The sequence below is a fragment of the Gigantopelta aegis genome, chromosome 8 (genome assembly GCF_016097555.1).
Source record: "Gigantopelta aegis isolate Gae_Host chromosome 8, Gae_host_genome, whole genome shotgun sequence".
NCBI classification, from domain to species: Eukaryota; Metazoa; Mollusca; class Gastropoda; order Neomphalida; family Peltospiridae; genus Gigantopelta; species Gigantopelta aegis.
In genome coordinates, this window is record NC_054706.1 from 30,158,067 (window position 1) to 30,186,014 (window position 27,948).

Sequence of the window (27,948 nt, forward strand, 5' to 3'; positions counted from 1 at the left end):
TCCTTGTTCATAAGAATAATAATTTATGTTAATGTGCTCGTCGATTAAATTTTGGTCCCAAGGGAGATAACGCGCGAAATACTAAAACCCACACTTATAAACGTTACCGTATTGTCTTCTTCGTACGACGATTTACCATAAATATATTTATACTAAATAAATACTGATTTATGGCAATATCTCATTTAAAAAGAAAAAGGTTGTACTTCATTTCATGGTTACATTACATAGAAAAACCCCCACCAACACCTGAATGAATTGAAAAAGGCCATTTAATAATAAATGACGGACAAGTTAGTTGATTAAATTACTATCACATTGTTAAGGCAATTTCTCTAACTTTTTACAATTCTCTCTGAACCATGAAAGATGGGGGTTAAAACCCGCCACCATTTTGTGTGTAACACAAAATCCCCCCCATCTAAACCTTTTTCTGCTATAGGAGCATCAAAACTATCATAATTTAGTGGTAAGCGATGCTCCTATACCAGTACGACGAGGAGGAAAAGAAAAGCCCCCTAATAAACAGCATGTTAAATTCCATATAGGTTGTTATAATTATGTAGTCGGGTACATGTAAGTAATGGTAACTGAGGCCCATGTCCCCAGGTTACCCATTATAATGAAGCAAATACACACAAACCGACAGTACCTCTAGACACATTAAAACATACATAGACACATTTACATGTATATGAAATGCTAGCAGGTTCGTAAATTAAGTCAATTCATATTATATTTAATAGACACAACTAGTCATGACTACAAGCACGACCGAAGTGCAGAGGCCCATGTCCCCGTGCAATGGATTCGAAAAAGAAATCGAGGCCCATGTCCCCAGATCTCAATTAGTAACTAGATAGAATTTAGGATTAAACAACAATAAAAGAAACACAAACTCAGCATAATAGTAACTACAAACATGGCCGTGTCCACAGCTCCCGCTTCTTGACTAGACAAATTGTAACAATAAACAACAGTAAGAAGGAAACCCAACTCAGCATAGTAAATACAAACATAGCCCAAGTGCAGAGGCCCATGTCCTCATGTACTGGACTATATAACTTCAGTGAATGAAATTGAGGCCCATGTCCCCAGATCTCGCTTTGTGACTATATAAATTTTAACATTAAACAAAAGTCAAAATAAACACAAACTCAGAATAGTAAATACAAACATAGGCCAAGTGCAGAGGCCCATATCCTCATGTACTGGACTGTATGAACTTTAGTGAAAAGAATAAAAAATAATCAAAGCCCATGTCCCCGGATCTCGATTGTTGAAATTCTAATTTACAAAAAACACCCCAGCATGCCGGTGGAGATGGTTACATTTTATACTAACCATCTTATCTGCCAAGTTGTAGCATTTGAATACGTATATATTTTTTAAATGCTTGAGAATGCCACCTGCCCATAATTTGGATTTTTTCTTCAGGGATTCCCATCATTGCTGCCGTTGTTGCTGCTCCAATACGAAAACTATGTCCTTTATAGTTCTTCCCTAGCTTTAGAGAAAGCTGAAGTTGTTTTGTGAAAGTATGTCGTGGTACGGGTGTATTATCCATAAATGAAAATAAAGCACACTGAGAGCTTTGGTGTTTCCGAATCCTGTTAAACTCCCACAAGGCTCTGACGGGGCACAAATGAGTGCTATTTTTATTTTCAGGCAGCATACGGGTTGGAATATGTTTCCCAGCGCTATGTTTAAACTGTTGCATTTGTATTTCCAATGACCTTGGGTGGGAAGACTGGTCACAATTAAACTTAATATCTGCCAGTGTTAAACTATTTCCTGCTGGGGGAATGGATCCCGTGATTTCACTTATTCATAGAAATGCGTGAAATGCGAGCAGAAACATTGCCTTAATCATCAATTTAAGAAAATATGAGTTGCATGTGTAGTCCAAAGAGGCAATCAACTGCTTTAGTATAAGTGGAGTAATTGGAAGACGGGCATCCCTCGTTGAACAAAGTTTGGTGAAACCTTGTAAGGTTTTCCGAATAAGGAAATGTTGGCTGATATCCGGATATCCCCCAAGTTTGTGAATATAACCCAATGCCGACACATAGCTTGACACGGTCGACGCTGCCAATTTTTTCTGATAACAATTAGCAAGAAATAAGGTTAACATCTCTAGAGTAGCTGACAACACTGGGGTGTTAGGAAACTGCTCACCAATAAACTGCTTGTAAACAGCAAATACATGCTTATATGCCTCTCTAGTGGAAGGCGACAAGGCTGCCTGTAACAAGTAGGATGCAGTCTCCTTTAAATCATCTGCATGTTGTTAGGAATATCTACTGGCACTTTGTCCATGTGAGGAAAACTGTTTTTGAACTGCTCTACCTGTAAGCGAGAAAGGAGATCTGCCTGTACATTTTCAACATCTGCAATATGGAATGCTTTGAACATAATGTTGTATCTAAGTAACTGCAAAATGAGCCTACGCAACAGCTTCATGATCGCAGGATCTTTTGATGTTTGCTTGTTAATTATATACACTACTGCCAGGTTGTCAGAATAGAATTGTACAAATCTGTTGCGTAATTCATGTGCCCACAATTCCACCGCTACCACTGTTGGGAAAAGTTCTCTAACTGCTATGTAATATGACAACCATTCTGTTTCCCATTGTCCAAAGAACCACTTTGTTTGAAAAGTTCCACCAAAACCCAAATTACTTGCATCTGTATAAAAACATAATGTGACAGACGTCTGCCAGACATCATTCAAGAATAGGGCTGTCCCATTGAAAGTTTCAACAAAAGATAACCAAGCCTGGATATCCGCTCTAGCCGCTTTGTTAATGCGTCTTTTGTGATGGGGCTTTTTTAACTCGATGGTTAGGTCAATTATATGTCTTAAAAACGTTCTACCTGGAGTGACCACCAAACAAGTAAAATTTAATAGCCCAATAAGAGATTGCAATTCCTGGAGTGATGCTTTTTTCTTTGATCTAAAGCTTGATAAAACAGCTTTTAATTTAGTATTTTTTTTCCTCTGGAAGCTTAATGTTCATTCCCAGTGTATCTAGTTCTAAACCTAAAAATGTTATAGTAGTTGAGGGAAACACTGTTTTTTCAAACTTAATGGGCAGTCCCAGGTCCTTAGACAACTCTAAAAATGCATTCAAACTGTCTCTACAACTGTTGGTATTCGGTGGGCCGACAAACAGAAAATCATCCAATACATGAACGCACACCTTAGATGCAAACTTCTTTTCTATTATCCAGTGTAAAACGGAACTAACTTGTTCAAAAAGCTGGCATGAGTAGCTGAGGCCCATTGGAAGAGTCTTATGATAAAAATATTGTCCATCTATAGCAAAACCTAGAAGCTCGTAATCTTTTGGATTTATGGGGATCACACGGAATGCATTTTCGATATCAGTTTTTGCAAGTAAAGACCCTTGACCAAATTGTTTTATCAAAATTACTGCATCATCTATTGTTTGGTACTGAACTGAACATTTCTGACTAGGAATCCCATCATTTATGGAACTGCCTTCCGGGAACGACAAATGATGAATGACTGTATTCACCCAAATGTTTTTGGGGGACTAAACCCAGTGGTGAAACCTGTAGAGCCGGGAAAGGCAGTTTAGAAAAGGGGCCTGCCACACGCCCTGCTTCAAGTTGTTTTATGATTTTTTCCTTTAACAATTCTAAATTCGAAAGGGCAGATTTCAGGTTTTTTGACAATCTGTGTTGCCGTTTACCAATATATGGAAGACTAAAACCGGAACGAAATCCGTTTAGTAGAAACTGTGTTTTAGTGTGAGAATAACCAGATAGCCAAAATTGCAATCTATCAACCTTGATGGGAGTAACTATTAAATTATTGTTTGCCATCTGCGTTGGGTCTTTTAGGATTCTTTGTGATGGGGTCTTTTGGGATTCCCCCATGGTTGTCCCGACTTGTGTGGCACTGCTCCTGTAGCTTTGGGACACGCCTTTTTGGGGTGGCTACCTCCACATCGCTGGCAACTGTGTATAAAGACACAGTTCTTTCCTTTGTCGCAGTATCCCTTATTGTTATAGGTGTAACACACTCTGGAACCATAACTAATGCTGGGCTTGCGTTTTCCATCTCTAAGATCCCGAAATGGCCGGTTTCCTTGCAATTTATAGTTAATGCCTACAGCTATGGCTTCTTGATAGAGTTCGGCATTCATCTGATCCCAAGGAAGCTGGTCGGGGTTTGTTTCCCTCCACTGCCTAAACTTTTTATCATAAAGCAAAGCCGTCAAGTCGCAAGTTTGCTTTGCACGGGTTTGAATTGATAATGCATGTTTCATGAGAGAACATGATTCGTTTGGGTGTTTTTGACAATAAATCCCTACCATAACATGCTGAGAGCCATTGTGTCCCTGATTCAAATGTAAAATTTGGCGGAGACTGTTTTATGAAAGTTATTCTTCCATCCTGCTCTAGGATAGAGAATTTTTCTTCCTGACCACCCTGATGTATCAGAATTCCCAGATCGATATACTCATTGGCCCATATCTTGGATTTTATCTTAGGATCGATACCTAAATCTAGCGGTTTACTTATTCCACACATTTTTAATGAATGAGTAATACCTGGATCTGTATATCTTCGATGTTTGCCATGTCTGGAGAGGTAGCACCTGGCTGACGAATGTCCATCAATGTCTCCAGACGATCTATACCTGTTTCAGATTGGTCAACATTTTCCTGTGACTTTGTTAACATACCGCTGCTCTTCAAGGCATCGATGACAGACTTAGTTATGTCAGGAATGGCCGCTTTTATGCGGTTGTTAATATTTTTCATTAGGTCATCTGGTGGCTTGTTTGTATTCGAGGTTGTAGCAGTATTATTGTCCTTGTTAATTGTCCTGCGTGTACCTGAAGTCACCTTAACTGTTGACCTCGATGCACGATTTTCAATTCGCTTAGATCTTTTTGGTGGAGGACCCTGGTCACCAGACATCTTGTTGACCTATTAAGAACACCTGTTTGTTTATTAGATCATTTGTTAAATATATTATTTCCGAATACCTACCATCATACTTCAAGCAAATACACAACAGAAAATGTTACTACTATATGCATGTAAAATCCAGGTAACAGTGTACCAAATGCATACAAAAAGTAACCATATTGGTCTAACAGTAGATTCATTGTTTCCATAAATACCTTAAATAACATAGACAGCAGATCCAAATTATGCCATTCCAACTAGTACTAAATATACTTCAATAAATGACCAACATATACTACTCAAAAGAATTTAAGGGTCAAAAATTTATAACCAAATAAGTTTCAGAGTGTATTAGATTGATGATGTAAACTACACCAAATTTTTTATTTATTGTTCCATATTTACAAAAAACCACAAATAAACGTCACTGTATACAAGAAAGTCACATGACATGCTGTCAAAGTTGAAGGTTGTCAAACATGGATTTTACACATTAGAACATTCGTTTAATAGTGTGTGAATCCACCCCTGGCGCGAATACACTCGACACATCGTTGCCTCATGCTGTTTATCAGATATCTGAAGAACTCTTGGGGAATGGCCTGCCACTCTGCCATAAGAAGTTGACCCAGATCATGAAGGTTGGCCGGAGGGGCATGGTTATCCCGAACTCTCCTGCCTAATTCGTCCCAGGCGTACTCTATTGGGACCAAGTCAGGCGAATATGCTGGCCAATCCATCCTGGCGATACCTTGTTGTCTGAGAAAGTCCGTTACCACCCTGGCGTGGTAGGGTCTGGCATTGTCATCCTGCAGAACTGCCCCGCCGCCAATCTGTTGAAGGCCTGGGAGAACCAACGGCCGGATAATCTCATTCAGATAGCGGATTCCATTTAGATTGCCATCCACCACATAGAGGGGGGTCCTGTGGTGGATAGAGATGCCGCCCCACACCATGACGCTGCCACCACCGAACCGGTGACGTTGTCTAACGTTAACATCAGCGAAGCGCTCCCCAGGACGTCTGTAGACACGAACCCGACCGTCGTTGAACTGGAGACTAAACCTGGACTCATCAGTGAACATCACTCGACCCCACTGAACACGTTGCCACCGCAGATGAAGCATGCACCAGTGACGTCTGGCTGTTCTGTGACATGGTAGGAGTGGTGGTCGAACAGCCTGGCGACGGCAGCGTAGATTATTGGCTCTCAGACGATTGCGTATGGTTTGATCAGACACTCGAGTTCCAGTCGCAGTCCGCAGATTGTCACGTAATCGGCGTACAGTGGTTGTGTGTTGACGTAGAGCCATATTGGTGATGTAGCGGTCCTCTCTATTTGTAGTGCTTCGGGGTCTTCCCGAACGTGGACGATTTTGAACAGAATTCGTTGCTTGGTACCGTTGCCACAGTCGGTCAACGATACTCTGACTGACACCAAGTCTCAGAGCAACATTTCTTTGCGTATTGCCATCCTGAAGCCAAGCAATAGCCCTTCCTCGATCTTCGATAGTCAGTTGAAGTCGTACCATTGTCGAATTTGGAGTGTGCACCGTACACAAACGCAAGCTCCAATTATACGGAAATTCAGCATTGGGAACATGGAATACACGTGCAAAGCGTGCAAATGAAGCGCTTTGTGAAAAAGCAAGTTATGGGCACTTAGCAGACCTTTCGCTTTTGCCCTAATTTACGTGCAAATGTAAGCATGTTTTTGCCATTAGAACTAGTCGACAGTGTCAATGACAGTGGATTTTAATTCATTTATGGGTTGCTTAGACCCACTTTCGTCAAAATGGAACAATACCATTCGTGACATTATGGTCTAGCTAATATAATTGACATTAAGAAAATAATGTCGAAAATATCGTCTGACCCTTAAATTCTTTTGAGTAGTATACACACACAGCAATAATAATAATTTAATAAAATAGGTTGAGGGAGAAACCTTTCGAGAATTGATCTACTATACCTTTGCATGTTAATCTCTAAACCAGCTTATGCAATGACATCATGATATATAATAAAGGTATATAAATGAAACGTGTCTGTTACCGTACCGCAATGTGTGTGCAGACGACAGAATTTTTTTTTTGCAAACGATGGTAAAATAAATAAACTAAAAATGTAGTATTGTTGCAGATATATTTTTTTTTTGTAGGAATGATTTAGTTTTCAGTATGTAGATTATGAATAGAAATAGAAGTAGAAATAGTGGTGTTGATGGTAGTCCACAGAACAGGTAGTCCTAAACGAGTGGTAGACCCATGCAACCAGATACGATCCTAATTTGATTTTTGGTCTAACTTATGAATATTGTATATAACTTCTGGAAAAGTTGCTGAACTTTATGTTATGTATAATCATGCACGTTATAAAAACGTGTGATACTTGCATACCATATCGATATATAGGACTTCTCCCTATGCTTGTAAATATGTATCAAAGTACTGATGGTATCACTAACGATCTCGACCAATGTTCTCAGGTACAAAATAGTAACTAAACACTATTGTAAATACAGATATATGTTTACTTCAAACTGATCTTCATATAAAGAAGAAGATGTCATCTTCTAAATTCTTCAAAACAAACAATGCTAACAGCATGTCAAGTTTTACTTCCGTGTTTATATGTGACGTCAAACTTTGAGCCGCGTTTACTCGGTTTGTGATGTCATGCTAAGTTGTAGATTTTCGCGTGTGACTGCTCATTTATGTTTTAAAACTTTGTAAATATTGGATATTATTTCAAGTCAAGTTGTATGTATCTGATTTAGATGATAGTGAAAAAAATAAAAAAATAAAATAAGATAAATAAGTAAATAAATAAATAAATACATAAATAAATAATTTGTGGATAGACATGTAACATTGATTAGTAGTTGTATGACTGTCTTTTTTTAATGAAACGATAAGGGGAAAATAGAGCTGTGATAAACTTAAAGGTGTATGTGAGTTGGGGGTTTTGTTGATTTTTTTAGATGGAACTTGAAGGGGAGGCATATTTTATAAAATTTTAAATACTGATACATGTGGTCAATTAAACATCACTGGAAATCCGCATGAATATTTAACTATAATTTTAATTGTTAAAAGTAGCAAACACATTACACTAAAGTTAATTTTATTGTATGAATCTTTTAATTTTGCATTGTTAAAATACCCTTGACAGGCAGCTCCAGAGATTTCGTCTAAGTTAATGTTTCACTGCTTTAGGTTTTAAACCATTCTGATGTAAACTTTAGTAGACCGTTTTTCGCAGCCTTTTTAACATCTTATACAAAATATGTACGTTAGTCGCTAGCGATTCAGAGCTGTCAGCTCCTACGAAGCTACTCATGATGCTCATGACAATTATCGATCATGCCCCCCAATTTGTATATAGCCTCGATACCGTCCAATTCAGCATGGGACAATACTCTTTGCGAACATGCGCAATGGGAATGTGAAAGAGGTCTATTGGTAACTCGGGTGGGAAAACCATTTATTATATAACATTTAGTGAAATATCTTAAAATATCAGTGAAGTAAAAGTGTTATCAGTCACTCTAAAATGTGATATCGTCACTGTAGAAAGTGTTATCTTCACTGTAAGAAAGCAGGAACTATTTTGCTGTTGGCATTTTAAAAATAAAGGTAAACTGCCAAAAGTTATATAATAAATAGAAAATTTAATTGTTTTTGTCAAATATGATTTATATCTCATCTCGTGAAGTTCGCAATCATATCTAAGAGTCGCACTTGCGCAAACTTCACTCGATGAGATATAAATCATATTTGACAAAAAACATGAAATATCCTCTATATATCACAGCATATTGGCTGATTTTTCAAGTCTCTACTTACGAAATTTTTTCGGTATTCTAGACTTTAAAACCTTACCGTTGCATTATTTAACCAGTAGTTTTTACAGCCTCTATTAAGTCCCTACCGGCCTCGGTGGCGTCGTGGTTAGGCCATCAGTCTACAGGATGGTAGGTACTGGGTGCAGATTTAATTGGTCAGAACTGATGATTTTTACATACAGTCATTGATTATTCTGCAATTCCTAATAAATGATTAGAAACTACATTTTATTAGGGATATCACAACTTATTAAAACGACGAAGAAGGAAGGAAGGAAATGTTTTATTTAATGACGTACTCAACACATTTTTTATTACGGTTATATGGCATCAGACATACGGTTAAAGACCACACAGATATAGAGAGAGGAAACCCACTGTCGCCACTTCATGGGCTACTCTTTTCGATTAGCAGCAAGGGATCGTTTATATGCACCATCCCACAGACAGGATAACACATACAACGGTCTTTGATATACCAGTCGTGGTGCACTGGCTGGAGTGAGAAATATGAAATAGCCCAATGGGGCCCACTGACGGGGATCAAGCGAGCACTGTACCACAGGGCTACGTCCCATCCCTAAAACAACAAAAGAGATCATTGCAATTGGTGTACATTTTTACACCTTTATAAAAGTGAAACTAGATTTATCAGCTAGCAATGGCCATGCGATCATTTCGATCGAGAAAGATAGAAATAAAAGAACAGAACAATGTTATCCCACATGAGGGGATTTAAAAAAAAATTAAAATTCTTTTTCAGCTATCTATATTAAAATGGTATAAATTTGTACTTTGATTGGTTCACCAAAACCAATGCTCGCGATTGACTGTTGCAGGAGACCGGCATTATCTCGATTTATCTATATCTTTGTCCGGTTCAACTACATAAAAGTAGAGTCGGCTTATACCTCATATCAACCTTTTTGTACCAGATACTGAGGTGCAAACAAAGGGGTCGGCTTATCCACAGAGTCGGTTAATACACAGCGATATACGTCTATTTGGATTGAGTCTTAGTTTATGCCTGATATGCATTCCAGTGATCAAAATAAGCACTTGTCCGTTTGTCCCGACAAGTGAAAATCTATTCGGACAAACAAACTGTGCCTCGGTGGACAAGTAAAAATGTTCAGTGCAGTTTCCTTTTGAGCAATCACAAACATCATCCTGGTACTTGAATAAAACAAACCATTTATTTGGACAAGTGAAAATATTGGCGGGCAAATAGATTTTTAGATGTATTTGTCTGGTGGACTAGTAAAAAAACCAACTTATTTCTATCACTGTATTCTAGGCCTGCATTGTGATCGGGTTCTTATACATGAAATAAAATATTTTTAGATTAAAATTTTATCTAATGTATATTCTGTCACTTCAGACTCTTGAAGCCTCTGTGAAGAACTGTGGTAAAAGATTCCACCAGGAAATTGGAAAGTTTAGGTTTCTCAATGAAATGATTAAAGTGGTATCTCCAAAGGTGAGTGAATACATCAATTGGCACTAATAGTTTATTGTAAGCATGGATGGAAATATTGAAATAAAATACACCATAAGCACTATACTCAGGGCTTCTAGATTATGGTAGCCCCACTCTCATGGCTAGTGATTTTCAATGTTGGGCTAATGAAAAACTACTATTACCATGCCTGACAGCTAGTGAATTTGTTTTGGGTCAAATGTTGCAGTTATGTCTATTTTGTAAATATGAATATCCTGCCCCCACCCCAACCCCCCAATGTTAGTGTTTTTAAACTCTATCTCCCTCTTTAGGTGACATATTTGATTATTACTATTATTTAGTAAAATTATATTAACTTAAGTAAAGTAGGGCTAGTGAATTTTTAATTGTGGCTAGTGAATTTGTTTTGGGTCAAATGTTGCAGTTATGTCTATTTTGTAAATATGAATATCCTGCCCCCACCCCAACCCCCCAGTGTTAGTGTTTTTAAACTCTATCTCCCTCTTTAGGTGACATATTTGATTATTACTATTATTTAGTGAAATTATATTAACTTAAGTAAAGTAGGGCTAGTGAATTTTTAATTGCGGCTAGTAAACTTTTTAAATCACCAATCCCATGGCTAGTGGATTTTATAAAAACTCTAGAAGCTCTGACTATACTTCTACTACTCGGTAAATAAAACAAAACTGTTATTGTCATTGTATATGCAGGTTTCAGTTTCTGCATTTGATGTCATGACATAAGGATTGAAATAATAATATATACTATATTATATACTGTATATATATATAACAAGATAAGGGCCAGAATGAATTTTTTACCTGAGTTTTTATACACCCATCTATGAGTTGTATTATGGTATGGCATTGTCCGTCCATATGTCCATCAGTCTGTACGTACGTCCGTCTGATAACTTTTTCTTGTCCGGACCATATCTTACATACAGATGCATACAGGACCATCAAACCTCACATGTAGGAACCACTTGGGATGGCAGTGTGTCACGTTCTATTACTAGGTCACTGTGACCTACTTTTCATGGTCTACTGCACATAACAGTAAATCCTTGTCCATATCATATCTTGCATACAGATACATACAGGACCATCAAACCTCACATGTAGGAACCACTTGGGATGGCAGTGTGTCGCGTTCTATTACTAGGTCACTGTGACCTACTTTTCATGGTCTACTGCACATAACAGTAAATCCTTGTCCATATCATATCTTGCATACAGATACATACAGGACCATCAAACCTCACATGTAGGAACCACTTGGGATGGCAGTGTGTCGCGTTCTATTACTAGGTCACTGTGACCTACTTTTCATGGTCTACTGCACATAACAGTAAATCCTTGTCCATATCATATCTTGCATACAGATACATACAGGACCATCAAACCTCACATGCAGGAACCACTTGGGATGGTGGTTGGTCCAAAACAAACTGTTCATCTATCCCATTGCAAAAATTTCACATAATTAGAATTGAATCATACACGTAACATATTCATTAATATAGATATGGTTTTCCATGAAACTCCTGATTGGCGTATCATGTACCTCACCATTACTCTTGTTAAAACTGTTTTTGCTGACCAAGCAATGGCACCTATCTGAGAATTTGCAAGGTGAACGTGAAACTCCTTTTCATTTTAAACTTTTCATGTTTGAATCGGGTAGGGTGGATATAAATTTCCTTGGAAACGGATAACCATGCCACCAAGACATAAACTGAGCATCGTACATTGTGACCGAGCCCTGGCATGGTTGAATGATGGTGTATCCATGAAAGACGTCTGCAAGTGAGTCATTCCATCATCCAATGGCCGCAAGAGCATTTCCATGTCACTGGCAGACTGACGCCCTCAGTGGCCCTCTGAACGCAATGATCATGTGATCCTCTGAACGCAGTGCTCATGTGATCCTCTGAGCATAATGATCATGTGGCCCTCTGAACGCAATGATCATGTGATCCTCTGAACACAACGATCATGTGATCCTCTGAACGCAATGATCATGTGGCCCTCTGAACGCAGTGCTCATGTGGCCCTCTGAACGCAGTGCTTATGTGGCCCTCTGAACACAGTGCTCATGTGATCCTCTGAATGCAGTGCTTATGTGGCCCTCTGAACACAGTGCTCATGTGATCCTCTGAACGCAGTGCTCATGTGACCCTCTGAACGCAGTGCTCATGTGGCCCTCTGAACACAGTGCTCATGTGATCCTCTGAACACAGTGCTCATGTGGCCCTCTGAATGCAGTGCTCATGTGGCCCTCTGAACGCAGTGCTCATGTGATCCTCTGAACACTGCTCATGTGATCCTCTGAATGCAGTGCTCATGTGACCCTCTGAATGCAGTGCTCATGTGGCCCTCTGAACGCAGTGCTCATGTGATCCTCTGAACGCAGTGCTCATGTGATCCTCTGAATGCAGTGCTCATGTGGCCCTCTGAACGCAGTGCTCATGTGATCCTCTGAACGCAGTGCTCATGTGATCCTCTGAATGCAGTGCTCATGTGACCCTCTGAATGCAGTGCTCATGTGATCCTCTGAACGCAGTGCTCATGTGATCCTCTGAACGCAGTGCTCATGTGATCCTCTGAACGCAGTGCTCATGTGGCCCTCTGAACGCAGTGCTCATGTGGCCCTCTGAACGCAGTGCTCATGTGGCCCTCTGAACACAGTGCTCATGTGATCCTCTGAATGCAGTGCTCATGTGACTCTCTGAATGCAGTGCTCATGTGGCCCTCTGAACGCAGTGCTCATGTGATCCTCTGAACGCAGTGCTCATGTGATCCTCTGAACGCAGTGCTCATGTGACCCTCTGAACGCAGTGCTCATGTGATCCTCTGAACGCAGTGCTCATGTGATCCTCTGAACGCAGTGCTCATGTGATCCTCTGAACGCAGTGCTCATGTGGCCCTCTGAACGCAGTGCTCATGTGATCCTCTGAACGCAGTGCTCATGTGATCCTCTGAACGCAGTGCTCATGTGGCCCTCTGAACGCAGTGCTCATGTGGCCCTCTGAACGCAGTGCTCATGTGATCCTCTGAATGCAGTGCTCATGTGACCCTCTGAACGCAGTGTGCATATGACCATCTGAACGCAGTGCTTATGTGGCCCTCTGAACGCAGTGCTCATGTGGCCCTTAAAGGGACAGACCCTAATTTCAGTCCATGAAAATGCACACTAAGTTTAGTTAATCTATATTCCTGTAACACATTTGGATAAAGTTACAACTGACTGAAACACGAGTCTGTGACTTAGAAATGGTGAAATATCCTCTAAAAATTGACTAAAACTTGACTCCATAACTGTTACTTCTGAGACACACATGCATTTTTAAAAATATGAGAACTGCATTTTGGGATATTAAAAACACCAAGATGACCAAAAACACTGAATGTACGGAAATGGATAATCTAAACAATAAAATCTAAGTAAAGTATGATTTCAGTTATCAAAAAACGGCTCTAATAGTCAAACACATGCCTTAGTGTTTAAAAACTAGGGTATGTCCCTTTAACTTGTTTTGACTGGTATTTTGTACAGAGTTAACTGCTTATCTTTTATTAACCAAATTTATTTTGTTTTATTCAATATCATTTTGTTCAGGAATAAGGGTATGTTATGTGAGATTCTTTTTTATTTAAAAAAAATGGTTGTATTATCTATTGTGGGAATGTTTTGTAATGTTTTTTATTGCAGTACTTGGGCAACCGAACAACAGCGACCGTGAAAAAGCGATGTATTGAAATAATGTATAGTTGGTACATGGGACTGAAACACGAAACAAAGATTGTTGATGCTTACATGATGTTGAAAGCACAAGGCATAGTCAAAGAGGATCCTACTTACATAGAAAAGGTTAGTGTTTCTTGCATATATACATTAAAAAAAGAGTCACTTCATTGCATATTGAAATACTTAAAAAAATATCTGTAGATGAATGCACAGAAGAAGTATGTACTTATCATATATTTATACACACCTCCCCCCTTTCCTTCAAGTGGACTGATCTGAACATCCTAACAACCAATCATTAGCTAGAATCTTCTACTGTACCCTGTGTATCCTGCTTTTGGTCACTCATAAGCGTACGAGACGAGGGGAGGAGGAGCAAAACCTCAAATTCTGGCAAAAATTATAGAAATAGTCAGCAAAATGTTCTAACCTAAGACCTTTTTACCATGTATCTGATGCCATATTACTGTGAATAAAATGTGTTGAGTGCGTCGTTAAATAAACCATTTCCTTCCTTCCTTTTTACCATGTATTTCCATTATTCTATCCTCAAAATTCAAACAACTATGTAAAAGACATCATTAGTAATATAACCAGTATCCTTATGTATTCTAAGTATTGTCCTTTGCCTTGATATCATACAGAAAGTTTAGGTCTCACTACACAGATGCCATCTGCCATTGAAACCCATGTTAAATTGCCCAACTTCAAATGAAGATTGCCAATAGAACGGGTTCTCGTTGGCACAAACAACATAAACCATTGCGAACACCCATGTCCCAAAAGGTCAGTGCAGAATATTACAAAATAGCATGGGCAAAATACAGCCAGAAGGCTTACCATTAAACATACATATTGTTTTAATTCTTCACCATTTCCTTTAAGTGAATATGTGAACCATAATTTGTGTCACAATTAGAAACTATAGTGGACCGTCATCAATCAACTCTCGCCCGGAAGTGATCTGTGTAATGAGACCTTAATATTAAGCTGGTGTGTGTAGTTGCAGCAGTGAATGGATGTCTGTTCCCGTGTGTATACATTTGTATTTAGTTTTAATACTCATTTGTTTCTGCTTCCTTTTAGCATAATCAGGTAACATGTTTTTGTTGTGTTTTATTTCTCATTAACTTGAGGATTGTTTGTTTTATTAGTTTAAGGATTATGTTGTAATTCTTGGATGAAAACTGTACAATATCTACTTGTTCCATCATTTGTCTGTTGCAATTTTTCTGTTTGTGTTGGACAACTGTACGGGAGAGGGGGGTGGGGAATTCTTTTGAATGAGGACTAGAATTTAAGTTAAAAAAAATAATTGTTAATTTCATTTCAACTTAGTTTCGTACTTATATCCAATTAAGGTAAAAGCATGCTATCCTGGGAACATACCTCAGCTATCTGGTCTGTCTGTCCAGGACAGAGGGTTAGTTGGTTAGTGGTTAGTGAGAGAGAAGAGGGTGTAGTGGCCTTACACCTACCTACCCATTGAACCCTTAAAGGAATGCTAAAGCAAGGCTTTTGGGCTGGTGTGCATATTCAACGATACATAATGCACATTATTGCTTAATATCAACACGTATAATCGTATAGTTAATTAATAAAATGGTTAAATGTGACAGCTATTATATATAACGGGCGCAGCCATTTTGTACCATCCCAGTGAATACGCCCTCTGGCGAGCTGGTGATTACGTAATGCTTAACGTATCACGTCAGGAATTAGTCTTCGAACTGAAGAAACAAAACATACCTGATGTTTGCTGATGCATCGCAATGTTCTGTAATAATATCTATCCCAGTAACACAGCAATGTGTATATGTGGTTTATTGTTCAATACAAAATAAAACACCATTGTCAAAGTGTTGAAATAACTGTATTATAATTATATTTTTTATATGAATTAACCCACATACTGAAATAATAGTTTGAGTGTTTTCTTGCTTAATTGGTCTTTTCTTTCCGTGGCCTATACCTGTGGTTCTTGAATGGCAGGTGTATATTTAAACGGTCCCTAGACACTGTGTCTAGACACACTAAAAAGAAGTGCCTCTTTTATTAAGATCACAGGGTATTGTGTGATAACCTCAAATTGTAATGGACTTTACCAGCTTTATTACTGTAAGTAATTCTGTAAACCCTTGATTAAGTACACTTTCCCATCTAAAATCACAAAATTGACCAATGGCGAACACCCAGAAATTATCTCCCCCTTAGAGGTCGCGTTGTCACTATACACCCTAGAGTCTCGCTTTAAACAGCTGTTCAGTAGTGTGATTTGAAGCCACTGGTCGTATAAAATTACTTGTTCACCTCTGTACGAACAGGAAAAGTGGTCATATTTTTTCAGACGATGATGCATTGCACAAAGAATGTCTGGACTGCATAACGGATCTAGTATATGACAAAATACAACAATCAAAAAACAAAACAAACAGTTAATCCCTGAAAAACGAGGAGTTTGTATGTCATTGCCAAAAACCTATCCATTCTCGGTGTGTGGATTTAAAACAAAATTAATTATTTATATGTTATTTGAATAAAATCTAGTTGAAATATTATTTTTTCTTCCTTTTATGTATGCTATGTGGACATTTGTTTATTTGTGTGTTTTGTTCACTGCTTTTTGGTGAGGGGGATGGTTTAGGTGAGTTCGTCCTACCCCCCATGGCATTGATCATGTTTGTTATCGATTATTTAATTAATTAATTAATTTATTTTTAATCAATAATTTCACAGACTAAAAGAAAAAATGTTTTAGAAACAACACTTTTTTTTATTTATGTACAGGGCCAGCGGAGAATTTGAAAGTGGGGGTACTTATAGGGTGCAGTTTGTTAAAAGGTTGTGGTGTGTGTGTGTGTGTGTGTGTGTGTGAGAGAGAGAGAGAGAGAGAGAGAGAGAGAGAGAGAGAGAGAGAGAGAGAGAGAGAGAGAGAGAGAGAGAGAGAGAGACACACACACACACAGACACCACACACAGACACAGACACAGACAGACACAGAGAGAGAGTCTTTATACATGTACTTGAGGGCCCAAACCTGTTGGTGGGGGTTCGGAGGCATGCTCACCCAGAATAAGTTTAAATATCAGATGTTAACATAGGGCCTATGACATCTCCAGACTTTTGAGAACAGTAACAGGAAAAAAGAGAAGACCATGGCCCTATCGGCCCTCACCTCTTCCACAGCCCCTAATACACAATTTTAAGAAGAAGAAAATAATAGTTTGAGACATGCAAATAGCATACATACAATATAAACAGAATAGTGAGATGTGGAGTGCCCATTGAGGTGTAAAAACAATTTTTTCTTGAAACCGACCCTGCCTAAAAAAAAAAAGGCTTACCCTGATTATTTTCCCCCTCTTTTTTTTTAAGTTAAAAAGAGTACAGATGTCGGGTTTTTTTGTTTGTTTTTTAAAGTTTAGACTGGCCCTACCTAATATTTTTTAGTCATGTTCCCAGAATTTTTTTTAGTTACAAGGCAGAATTCATTTGTTAAACTACATTTGATTATTCCTTTGTTAATCTATCTATAGGGGGCCTATTAGTTGGGTATCTCTTTTGTAAGCTGTAATAGAGTGTTTGCACTGACGTCACAATTTATCGAGTTACCCGGATGGGCGGCCATGTTGGCGGTATTCGACTGTAAACAAACTACACGTTTTTAAGGGCTTTTGCTAAAACAGCTTAATGTGATGGCTAAAGCTTCCACTAAACTGACCATTTCTTCGTGTAAATATCGAGATGGACTTAATAAAGAAGAACGAATAAGATATATGGGGAAACTAGAGCTAATAGCAAGTGAAGATCCCTATGAAATAGCAGTTTCAGCGTGGTCTGAAGACGTGTGTTTACTTCCACCGGTCACGTATCCAGACATAGTAAACTACTTGGTATTTTCACCCAGTCCTTAAACATCAGATGACTTAAAGAGCTTTAAAGGACTAGAAGCTCACAATCAGTTCGTGTGTGGATGGGTACGAGACAAGACTTTTAGACTTGTGAACGACAGATGTGTTGTCGAAGCAAAGGTAGGTCTATTTATTATTATATTATTATGTACATGTATATTGTATAATGAATATATTATGGAAAGAGTTCCATCAGTTCCCCCATTAGTTATCAATCTAACCATAATTCTAAAGGCTAAAACAGACCCCTAAATATATAAAATAATTTGTTGGGTGGGGGTATGGATGGAACTGTCTGAAGTTTCTAATAATGAATATACATGTAGGTATGTATTTTAAAGATTACCCCACATATTTACAGCTTTAACATTTCAGACCATTCATTCACTGTACATTTAGGGGTGGGACGTAGCCCAGTGGTAAAACGTTCGCTTGGTGCACGATCGGTTTAAGATCGATCCCCGTTGGTGGGCCCATTGGGCTATTTCTTGCTCCAGCCAGTGCACCACGACTGGTGTTATCCTGTCTTTGGGATGGTGCACATAAAAGATCCCTTGCTGCTAATCGAAAAAGAGTAGCCCATGAAGTGGCGACAGCAAGTTTACTCTCTCAATATCTGTGTAGTGCTTAACCATATAACCATAAATAAAATGTGCTGAGTGCATTGTTAAATAAAACATTTCCTTCTTTCATTGTACATTTCATCTGCTCAGTTCAAAGAATGCTAGTTACTCGCACCATACCAACTCATCCCAATGGGTGAATGGCTGGTCAGCTATCTCCATGCTGTTTAAACAACTTGTCCTTCAAAAGTTACCAACATGTCCCATTTTTTTAGCTCACCCCACTGGTACAGTGTTGGTCAACTTACCCCACTGTACTACATGTACATGTTCAAACGAATCAGGTCGAATAAATATGCATTTACTTTATTCGTATTTGTCAGTAATATTAATAAAAATATTGTTTACATTAAACTGTTTGTGCTTAATGTATATCCCAAAGATTCAAAAACCAGTTCTTGTGGCCAGTTTCTTATTAAAATTAATAATTGTCCCCATTAAATTACCAGTAACTTACTATAAAAATTGTGAGAGCAACAAAATGTTATGCATGTATTGCAAAAGAAACAATTGAATAACACTTTATCAATGACACCCTATCGTCATGTGTTCATACTAAACTGCACAGAATTATTTATTTACTTTAAAAAGTTGCATGTACTTTGAACATGTATAAATGTAAATGGATATTCAAATTATTGATTAATAAATTTTGCTGTATTCGTGATTTCAGGTTCTTCATTCGCAGAGAATGAGTGAGAAACCATTACAGCCATGGCTTATTGTCAGCAAGGAAGGGTGCATTTTAGCAGCCCATTGTACCTGTATGGCAGGCTTAGGAGAAGCATGCACACATGTAGCTGCATTACTTTTTGCCATTGAAGCCACAGTCAAATTGAGGGATTCCAAAACAGTTACAGAAGAGAAAGCTTACTGGCTTCTCCCAAGCTCAGTTAAAGGTGTTGGCTACAAACCATGTCGGGAGATTGATTTCACCTCAGCAAAGACCATGAAAAAGAAAATGGACAGAATGTTAGATACGTGTGGTTCATCTGTTTACACACCCTGTTACACGGCTAAGAAAGCACTCATCCCTGAACCAACAGAACAGGAACTTTTTGTTTTATTTAAATCTTTGTACGACTGTCGTGACTCAAAACCAGCCTTGCTTTTGTTAATTCCGCCATATTCAGATGGGTATATACCAACACCAATGGAAAAAAACTTTCCAATTTTGTTAACAGAGTTGAGAGACGAGAGTGCAGTCCATTTGAATTACAGTGAACTCCTGAAAAAATGTCAAGACATTGATATACAGTGACAGAAGAGCAAGCCAGAGTTGTGGAGACAGCTACTCGTGAGCAGGCAAATTCAAAAATGTGGTATCGTTTTCGGGCTGGGAGAATTACAGCATCCAAAATGAAAACTGCATGCTGTACTGATCCGGCCTCACCAGCACAAAGTTTAATCAAGAGTGTCTGTTATCCAGAAAGTTACAAATTTTCAACAAAAGCAACTCAGTGGGGATGTCAGCATGAGAAATATGCTTTGGATATATTTATGGACAAAATGAAACCATTGCATGAAAATTTCAGAATTGAGGATGTTGGCTTTTTCATTAACCCTGACGTTCCTTTTATTGGTGCATCTCCTGATGGGGTTGTAACATGTGACTGTTGCGGACAGTGTGTTGTGGAAATCAAATGCCCATTTTGTAAGAAAGATACAATGTTAGCTGAAACTAGTACCAAAAATTTCTACCTAAAAGTGGGAGATGATGGTTTACTGAAACTTGACAGTAAGCATCAGTATTACTATCAAGTACAAACCCAGCTAGGGGTATGCAAACTGGAATTGGCATATTTTGTTGTATGGACAGAGAAGGATCTGCACATAGAACATATCATGTTTGATGAAAGAATGTGGGAGGAAATATGTGAAAAGTCGAAACACATCTTTTATTCTGCAATTCTGCCAGAACTTGTGGGCAAATTTTACTCACGTCTTCCCTTCAGTGAACTTGCACATACAGGACCTATTTCACCCAATGTGAAAAGTGTGGCCAATGACGAAGAGCTAAAATGGTGCTTTTGTGACCAGGTGGAATCGGGCAAGATGATTGGATGTGACAACCAAAATTGTCCATTACAATGGTTTCATTATTTGTGTGTGGGTATAAGCTGTGCACCAAAGGGGAAATGGTACTGTCCAGACTGTAGGAAACTTCCTGAGTTTCGGTCCAAACGTGGCAAAAAAATTACAGCAATATCAAATTGATTCATTGATGTAGTACAATAACTGTGAATTGCTTAAATAGGTTATTACTGTGGATCTAACACCTGAAACACCCGTAGTATTCAAAGGAAAAAAAAACTACACGTTTGCCTTTCATTATTTATTTGTACATCAGCTAAAACTGCATTTATGGAAACACAGCCTAATGTGTATCAGATGATGAATTTAACACTTCTAGTATTACATACTGTCAGACTATGTACATAAATGATATATATGCAAGACTGTAAAAAAAAGTGATCTCAAAATTACTTAAACAATGGCTATTTGTTTTTGTAAAATAAAACTTTATGAGCATGTTTTTTTTCATCTGTGACACATCACAAGGTATATGTATGTAAGATGAATGATATTAAAATGACTTTAATCAATGGACAATAATACAAGTTTGTAAAATAAACATGTTATGCGACACATTGTAAGGCACTGTATAATTATTATTAGGCTCAGAATACATGTATCTTTATTAAGGTGCCCACTTTTTGTCATCACTTGCATTGTGTTTATATGTACATGTATATATGAGAGGGACTGATTTGTTTGTTAAGCAATAAAATATGTTTTCAATGTAATCTTCTTTTTTTGTAAATGTACCTTAACATCATTAGGTTTAAGCAAAATATTGCTTGTTTCCTATTACATGTTCCAAACAGATATGACACCATAAAGGGAGGGGCAGAATTTAGCTCAGTTGGTTGAGTGCTCACTTAAGGTGCTTGCATTGCAGGATCGAACCACCTCATTGGATCTGTTCAACTGATTGGTTTTTTCTCGTTCCAACCAGTGCACCACAACTTGACAAAGGCAGTGGTATGTGCTTTCCCTGTCTACTAGTATGCGAAAGTGCATATAAAAGATCCCTTGCTGCATTAAGAAAATGTAGCGGGTTTCCTCTATTGACTATGAGCCGATGATTAACAATCAATGTGCTCTAGAGATGTCAAACAAAACAGACTTTACCATAAAGGGAAATACTTTCGTGCACTAATATAGTGATTTCTGCCTCAAACAAGGCAATTTGTGGGAAATGAGTTTGCATTGTGACACAGGGAAAGTCAGTATTGCTAAATCACTTGCCATTTCAGTGGATATATGTACATATGTCGACAAAGATATTTACTGACTGAAAACTAAAGGAAATAAGTAATACTGTTGATACTTCTAGCAAGCTACACCATCTTTTAACTGACTCTATAATGTGTCAAAATTCTGTTTAAAGCTTTGCAACCACAGTCGTCTTCGCTCGCTAGTCAGGTTTTCCCAGTCTTTTCCTTGGCTTTTTATCACCTTGGGTAGTCTATAATACATTAATTGTGTTTCTCTATCGGATCTATTGTGGCAGCCAACCACTCGACAGTAGTTAACCATTGCTATTCAAATTTAAATGCTTGAGGTTACACGCCAACACAGGTCAACTGGAACGCCCGATACCTCCACAATGGCGGACATCCGTTCTGTGACGTCACGTGAAAACACACTATATGTATGTAGGATGCATTTTCTTTTTATACTAAGCATATCTGAAATTACTGACAAAACCACTACCAAAGGATGCTGTGATGGTGGTGCAAACAAATAACTCCAATGAAAGTGAAAATGCTGAAATTAAAGTAATTGGTAGGAGTAGCCTGTGTGGTGGCCATGGGTTTACCTTCTTGGTGAGTCAGTATCTATGCCAAGTGTCAAAACCATGGGTCAAAATTATGAAGCCTGTTTTTCTGAAACACAGATGTTTAACACCAAATTTAAAATGTGCTGAGATGTAAACAAATATTAATTTCTTTTCATTATTGGTTATTCTAAAGAGACTGCGGAGCTTGTTTTGCAATGTGAGATTTGATTAAATACTTGAGGCATAACAGAACAAACTGTTTTGTTTTTGCTACTGACCCAAAAACAAACTAACCATAACAAAATACTTTCCAAATTATAATCTAGAATTTATTTACATAAATACTATTTTGGACAAATGTAGCAAAATCCCAACATTTTATTCTCCAGTGACTGTTTAAGCCTATAACAGTTTATAATACTTTTAGTATGTTGACTACATTGTGATAAATTCTAGCATGGCATTGAAAAAACTCACACTGTTGGACTGAAAATATAAATACCAGATAGGTATTGTTTGTGTACAGTTTATCAAATACATGTACATGCTAAGCAAGTGACTCATCGTACATTGAACATGAAACAAGCCATGTGTGAATACTGCATGTAATGCATCTCTTGAAATTAATGTAATTGGTGTTAATTGGTGTTGTACCTATATTCACTTTAAACTATTAGTGAACCATAAGTGTACTTTTATATATAATCATAATTATTTATTGCTGCATCTGGTTTTTGAAATCCACATTTGTAAAATAGCAGTATTTTGTTTCTTTAATTTATAATTTATTACTCTTGCAGCCTTTGGAGAGCAAAAATAGTATAATGTCTAAAGCAGTTTTCAATTGCTGTTAATTTCATTATCAGTGGAAATCATGGAAAGTCATGAATTTTCTTGGTAAATAAGTGTATGAAGCATGATAAAGATTATTTACATTGGACTTTTCTTAATATAAATACTGAAAAGTATAAAATTTAGATACCGGTAGGTCAAATAGATTTATGTTAAAACAGGCTCAGTGAAATCAGAATTCTTATCAGATTATGTCATTTTGTACACACAAATTAAATTATTTACATTAACAAATTATAAATATTGAAAAACAATACCACTATCATTTCTAATTTCATGTAAGTGAGTATGAAAAAGCATTGTTATATTTCTACTTACATGTGAAAAGAAAAAAAATTAAGAACAAAAAAACTACCGGTATATATTTAATATTTTAAATTTCCTATTCATTTGAAAATTTAATATTTATTTCTGTAATTAATTTATTTTTATTTTACATTGAATATATATATTATTTTATTTATTTTATTTTTATTTATTTTGTTTGGGTTGGGTTGGGTTGGGTTTTTTTTTTTTTTTTTTTATTTCATTGAAATAATTTATTAAAAATAATTGTTGACAAATTTGGTTGAATTTACTCTACTCTGCAAACGAATAATTTGTGGTTTTAAACATGTATATCTTCATATTAAATCGCGATAACAAACATTGAATAGTAAATGAATGAATGAATGTTTAACGACACCCCAGCACGAAAAATACATCGGCTACTGGGTGTCAAACTATGGTAAACAAATAACATTGAATAGAACCCGGAAGTAAACAGCGAAGAATGGATCGTGGCGTTTTACAAATTAAAACTTTATTAAATGCTGTTACCATGTTTTTTTATTGCAAACACTCAAGTATTATCAGTCAAATATGTACACATTTAGTGGTTTTGGCATGGTGGATATATGATAGAAAGTTGTAAGAACGGTAGGGAGTAGCCTACGTGGTTCGGGGAAAAACCCATGATTTAGCTGGACATTATTTTGTTCTTTTTTATTTTTTCCATTATTTTTTTTTACTACCAACTGTGGAATTTCGTAAAGTTTTATTATTTACTTTAATTTTTAGCCGTTCTACGCTTTAGTCACATACATGCTCACAATTAAGTTGGGAATAATAGAGTGGATCTACCGATCGGTGCTTTACGACAATACAAATTTAGAAAAAGGAATGGTGTATAGTGCACTAGCGCCACCTGTCGGAAAGTCTCTGATTGTTCGCCATTACGTAGTCCCAGAGAAAAGAAAATTATCACTTGGATATCGTGAGTGGTCGTTTTTTGCTCGAACGTATCCTACCAATAGGCCTAATAATGTGCATTTTTTCTTTGGATTTTTTAAAAGAAAAAAAACCTATAACTCCATTTCTTTATATTGATGCAAATGGAAATATATTTAGTTAAATAGTTTATTATACTATCAAGTCATTTATGTTGTTTTACATGTCAGGTTGATGAAAGCGAAGTGCCTTTTCACAAAAACGAAACAAAATGGCTGCCCCCAGTTAGCAGGAATAATCACGTTTGTTTTATTAATTCTAAAATTACGCGTTTTTCATTTGTTAAAGTGTCAGTATGTGTTGGTGGTCCAGGTATGCATCTTTCCAACACATAAGGCTCTTGTTGGAGTTTAGTCTACCTTTAAGAACTCGCTCTGGGTTAGAGCCAGTACCGGGCTACGAACCTTGTACCTACCAGCCTGTAGTCCGATGGCTTAACCACTGCGCCATCGAGGCTGGTTGTCGTTTAAACAAAACAAACTTTAACTTTAACTTATGCATGAGGTTAAGAGAAGACCGTATGCAGATCCATACATGTGATGTGACATTGTAATTTGAACTTTTTGTACGTTTAGGTCAGGTATTCGAACCCACTATTGACTGAAGTCATACACTGTAAACAAGTATAATCCTTTAGCCCATGAGGCCAAACATCTGCATCATGGAATAAACATGTCATTTATAAACCTGATACTACTGATAGTAATATATTCAGATGAAACACAACAAAGATGGTCGGAAACTAAATATGAAATCAGAGATTTTGTTTAATGAATAGTAGATTAAGTTGGAAAATGCACTCGGAAAAATAATTAATTATCTTGCCCCTATGGGGTTTTGGATTTATTTTTCATAAATCTACTAGAAAACTTGCTAAATGATTTGCTATTAAAGTTAATTTCGAAGTATTGTAAGCATGTGTTATGCTTTGTGAGTTAAACACTAGTTTTTCATTGTTTGTCGCTACGTTTGCATGACATGAATGAATACTCGTATAAATGTGAAATAGTATATTTGATTTTATAGTTTTGAAGTAATCCAGAAAAAAAAATGTTGCTGAATATTTAAATTAATTATCCATTGTATTATTACCTTGGAATTCTACCAGATTCATATAGAATTTATTTGTGTGTGTGTGCACAGCAGGGGACAATATTTCAGAATCTTAGGTAACCAGAAGTCGGTTCATGTGAGTTTTAATTAGGTAACCGATTGTTTGGTTAACTGAATATAGTTCTAGTAACCAATGAGTTAGACCAGGGGTGTAGAAAATACTCACCCGCTCGCCAAATGCGAGTAAAAATTCTCACGGAGGAGTTGAAGAATGCAACTATCAATCCGACGGGCAATCGGTCTTTTTCTCACTGACAGTATTTTGTTTTTATTTTATAAATTTTGAATTTTGTAAATCTGTATGAAAGAACTATGTGAAACTGTCTTTATTAGAGTATTTCAAAAAGATATATATCATTTGATGTGAAGACAGTGCATATTATAATATTATTAAACATTAATATATTGTTCTCTAGGCTGGCAGACTAGTATAAATTCTGGCCTGCTAGTAAATTTTAGTTGGTTCTGGTCCGGCAGGCTAGTGAAATATTTCTGTACCACTGTAGACCTACCTAATTATAAAACACTTTAACTATGGTTCTATGCTATATTGGTGGTTCAGATGTATTAAACAAATAAACTGATTTTCAGTTTGACTTTTAATAGGGTACTTTTAATTTTAGAAATTAATTGTTCACCACATAACCAATTGGCTGTTCGTGTGATTTTAAAGTTGTGTAACCGACACGCGAACAGAACAACGGTTCTTGTGAAATACTGTGTGCTGCACAGGGGTTGAAAAACTAGTTTAAAACTTACTTATTATTTTACAGATAATTAATGTGATTTTATTGAGAATTTAATTATTTAATAGTTCACTTGTCCATGGGCCAGTTAGATCTTGCATGTTAGATGCACAGTCATATTGCACTTACCCCGCCCGTCAGACATTGGTATTTGTTTGTTTTGCCTGCATCAAAGGGCGCAGAAGGCGCAATATTAGTTTTACTTTTCCAATAGTGACATTGTCTCCTTGCACTTAAAATCCAAACCAAATTGTTAACAACTACAATAAATTACTCTCCTACCTTTAATTACCATCCTAACATAGCAGTTGAATGTGTACAATAATTTTATCCATATGCATCATCATCATCATATCCCAAGTAAAATAAAAAGTGTTTAGAAGTAAAAAGTAACAAAATTGATAACGTTCAGTTTAACGCAAAGATTAAAAAAAAAAAAATGTAACTCTATTTATTTTGTTTAAAGTTGAAACAAAACATTTCAAATTCATGGAATTTTATGCAAGTTTTTCTGAAAACCAGTACTACATGTATACGGAGATTAAATTGAATTTCAGAGATAAAACCTAATTTATTTGCCAGATGTCCAGTGAAGTATCCATCTTTTGTACTTTTATTTTTAGACATTTGAACCATTTGCATCAGAGAAACCAAGATTGGCATCATTTGAAGATGAAGAAAAATCTAAGGTGAGGGATTGTTCTAGAAGTACATGAAATTAAATGAATAAGATAGGGATGGGAGTGGAGTATATTGAATTTATTTTACACTATACCATCCCCTACAAAGTCCCAATAAAAATAATAAAAAAAAAAAATCCAGCAAAATCCAAAATAATAATTTCTGAACATTTGTATCTGTTATTATACAATGTATACAGTTTTATTAGTATCAGATTTTAATATCTTTATAAGATAAAAATTTAAGCATTTGTTTTACAGTCATAATATACTGAACATGAAAAGAAATACAAATATAATTTTCAGCTATAACATTATTATTATTTTTTTTATGAAGGAATTAAAACATAATATTGAGATTGAGAAGAATGACAGCTTCTTATATATATCATTTATCATTTCACAGAATTGAGCATTTGTAATCAAGTGAATCTTCTTTTTGTGTTCAGTATATTCAATGAAATGTTCTGTATTTAAAGACAGTTTATTGGACACATTCTTCTAAATTAAGCTGGTTTTCAGAGATTTCATTTTAGTCAATCTGAAATAAGTAAACTGTTTGCACATGTGATCTTCTCATTTTACTTCTTTAGATTTTAGCCAGTGCAGGGTGTAGCTCAATTATAAAGGGCTAGTCTGAGGTGCGATGGGTCATAGGATCGATTGTCCCCAATGGACTCAGTTTTTTTGCCCCATTCAACCAGAGCCCAACAAATATACCATCCTGTTTATGGGAAAGTGCATATAAAAGATCTGGGGCAGGATTTAGCTTAGTTGGTTGAGTGCTCGCTTGAAGTGCTTGCGTTGCAGGATCGAACCACCTCAGTGAATCCATTCAATTGATTGGGTTTGTTATCATTCCAACCACGGCACCACAACTGGTCAAAGGCTGTGGT

At 36.9% G+C, this 27,948-nt stretch overlaps 1 protein-coding gene across 1 annotated transcript in view; it reads left to right on the forward strand.

The window, feature by feature from the left end:
- LOC121379186 (ADP-ribosylation factor-binding protein GGA3-like) overlaps window positions 1-27,948 on the forward strand; it is a 66,529-nt gene that overhangs the window by 15,725 nt on the left and 22,856 nt on the right. The window contains exons 3-5 of the mRNA XM_041507684.1: window positions 10,177-10,275; window positions 13,975-14,133; window positions 26,996-27,061. Of these exons, the coding sequence (XP_041363618.1) occupies window positions 10,177-10,275; window positions 13,975-14,133; window positions 26,996-27,061 (324 nt within the window). The remainder of the gene's footprint in view (window positions 1-10,176; window positions 10,276-13,974; window positions 14,134-26,995; window positions 27,062-27,948) is intronic.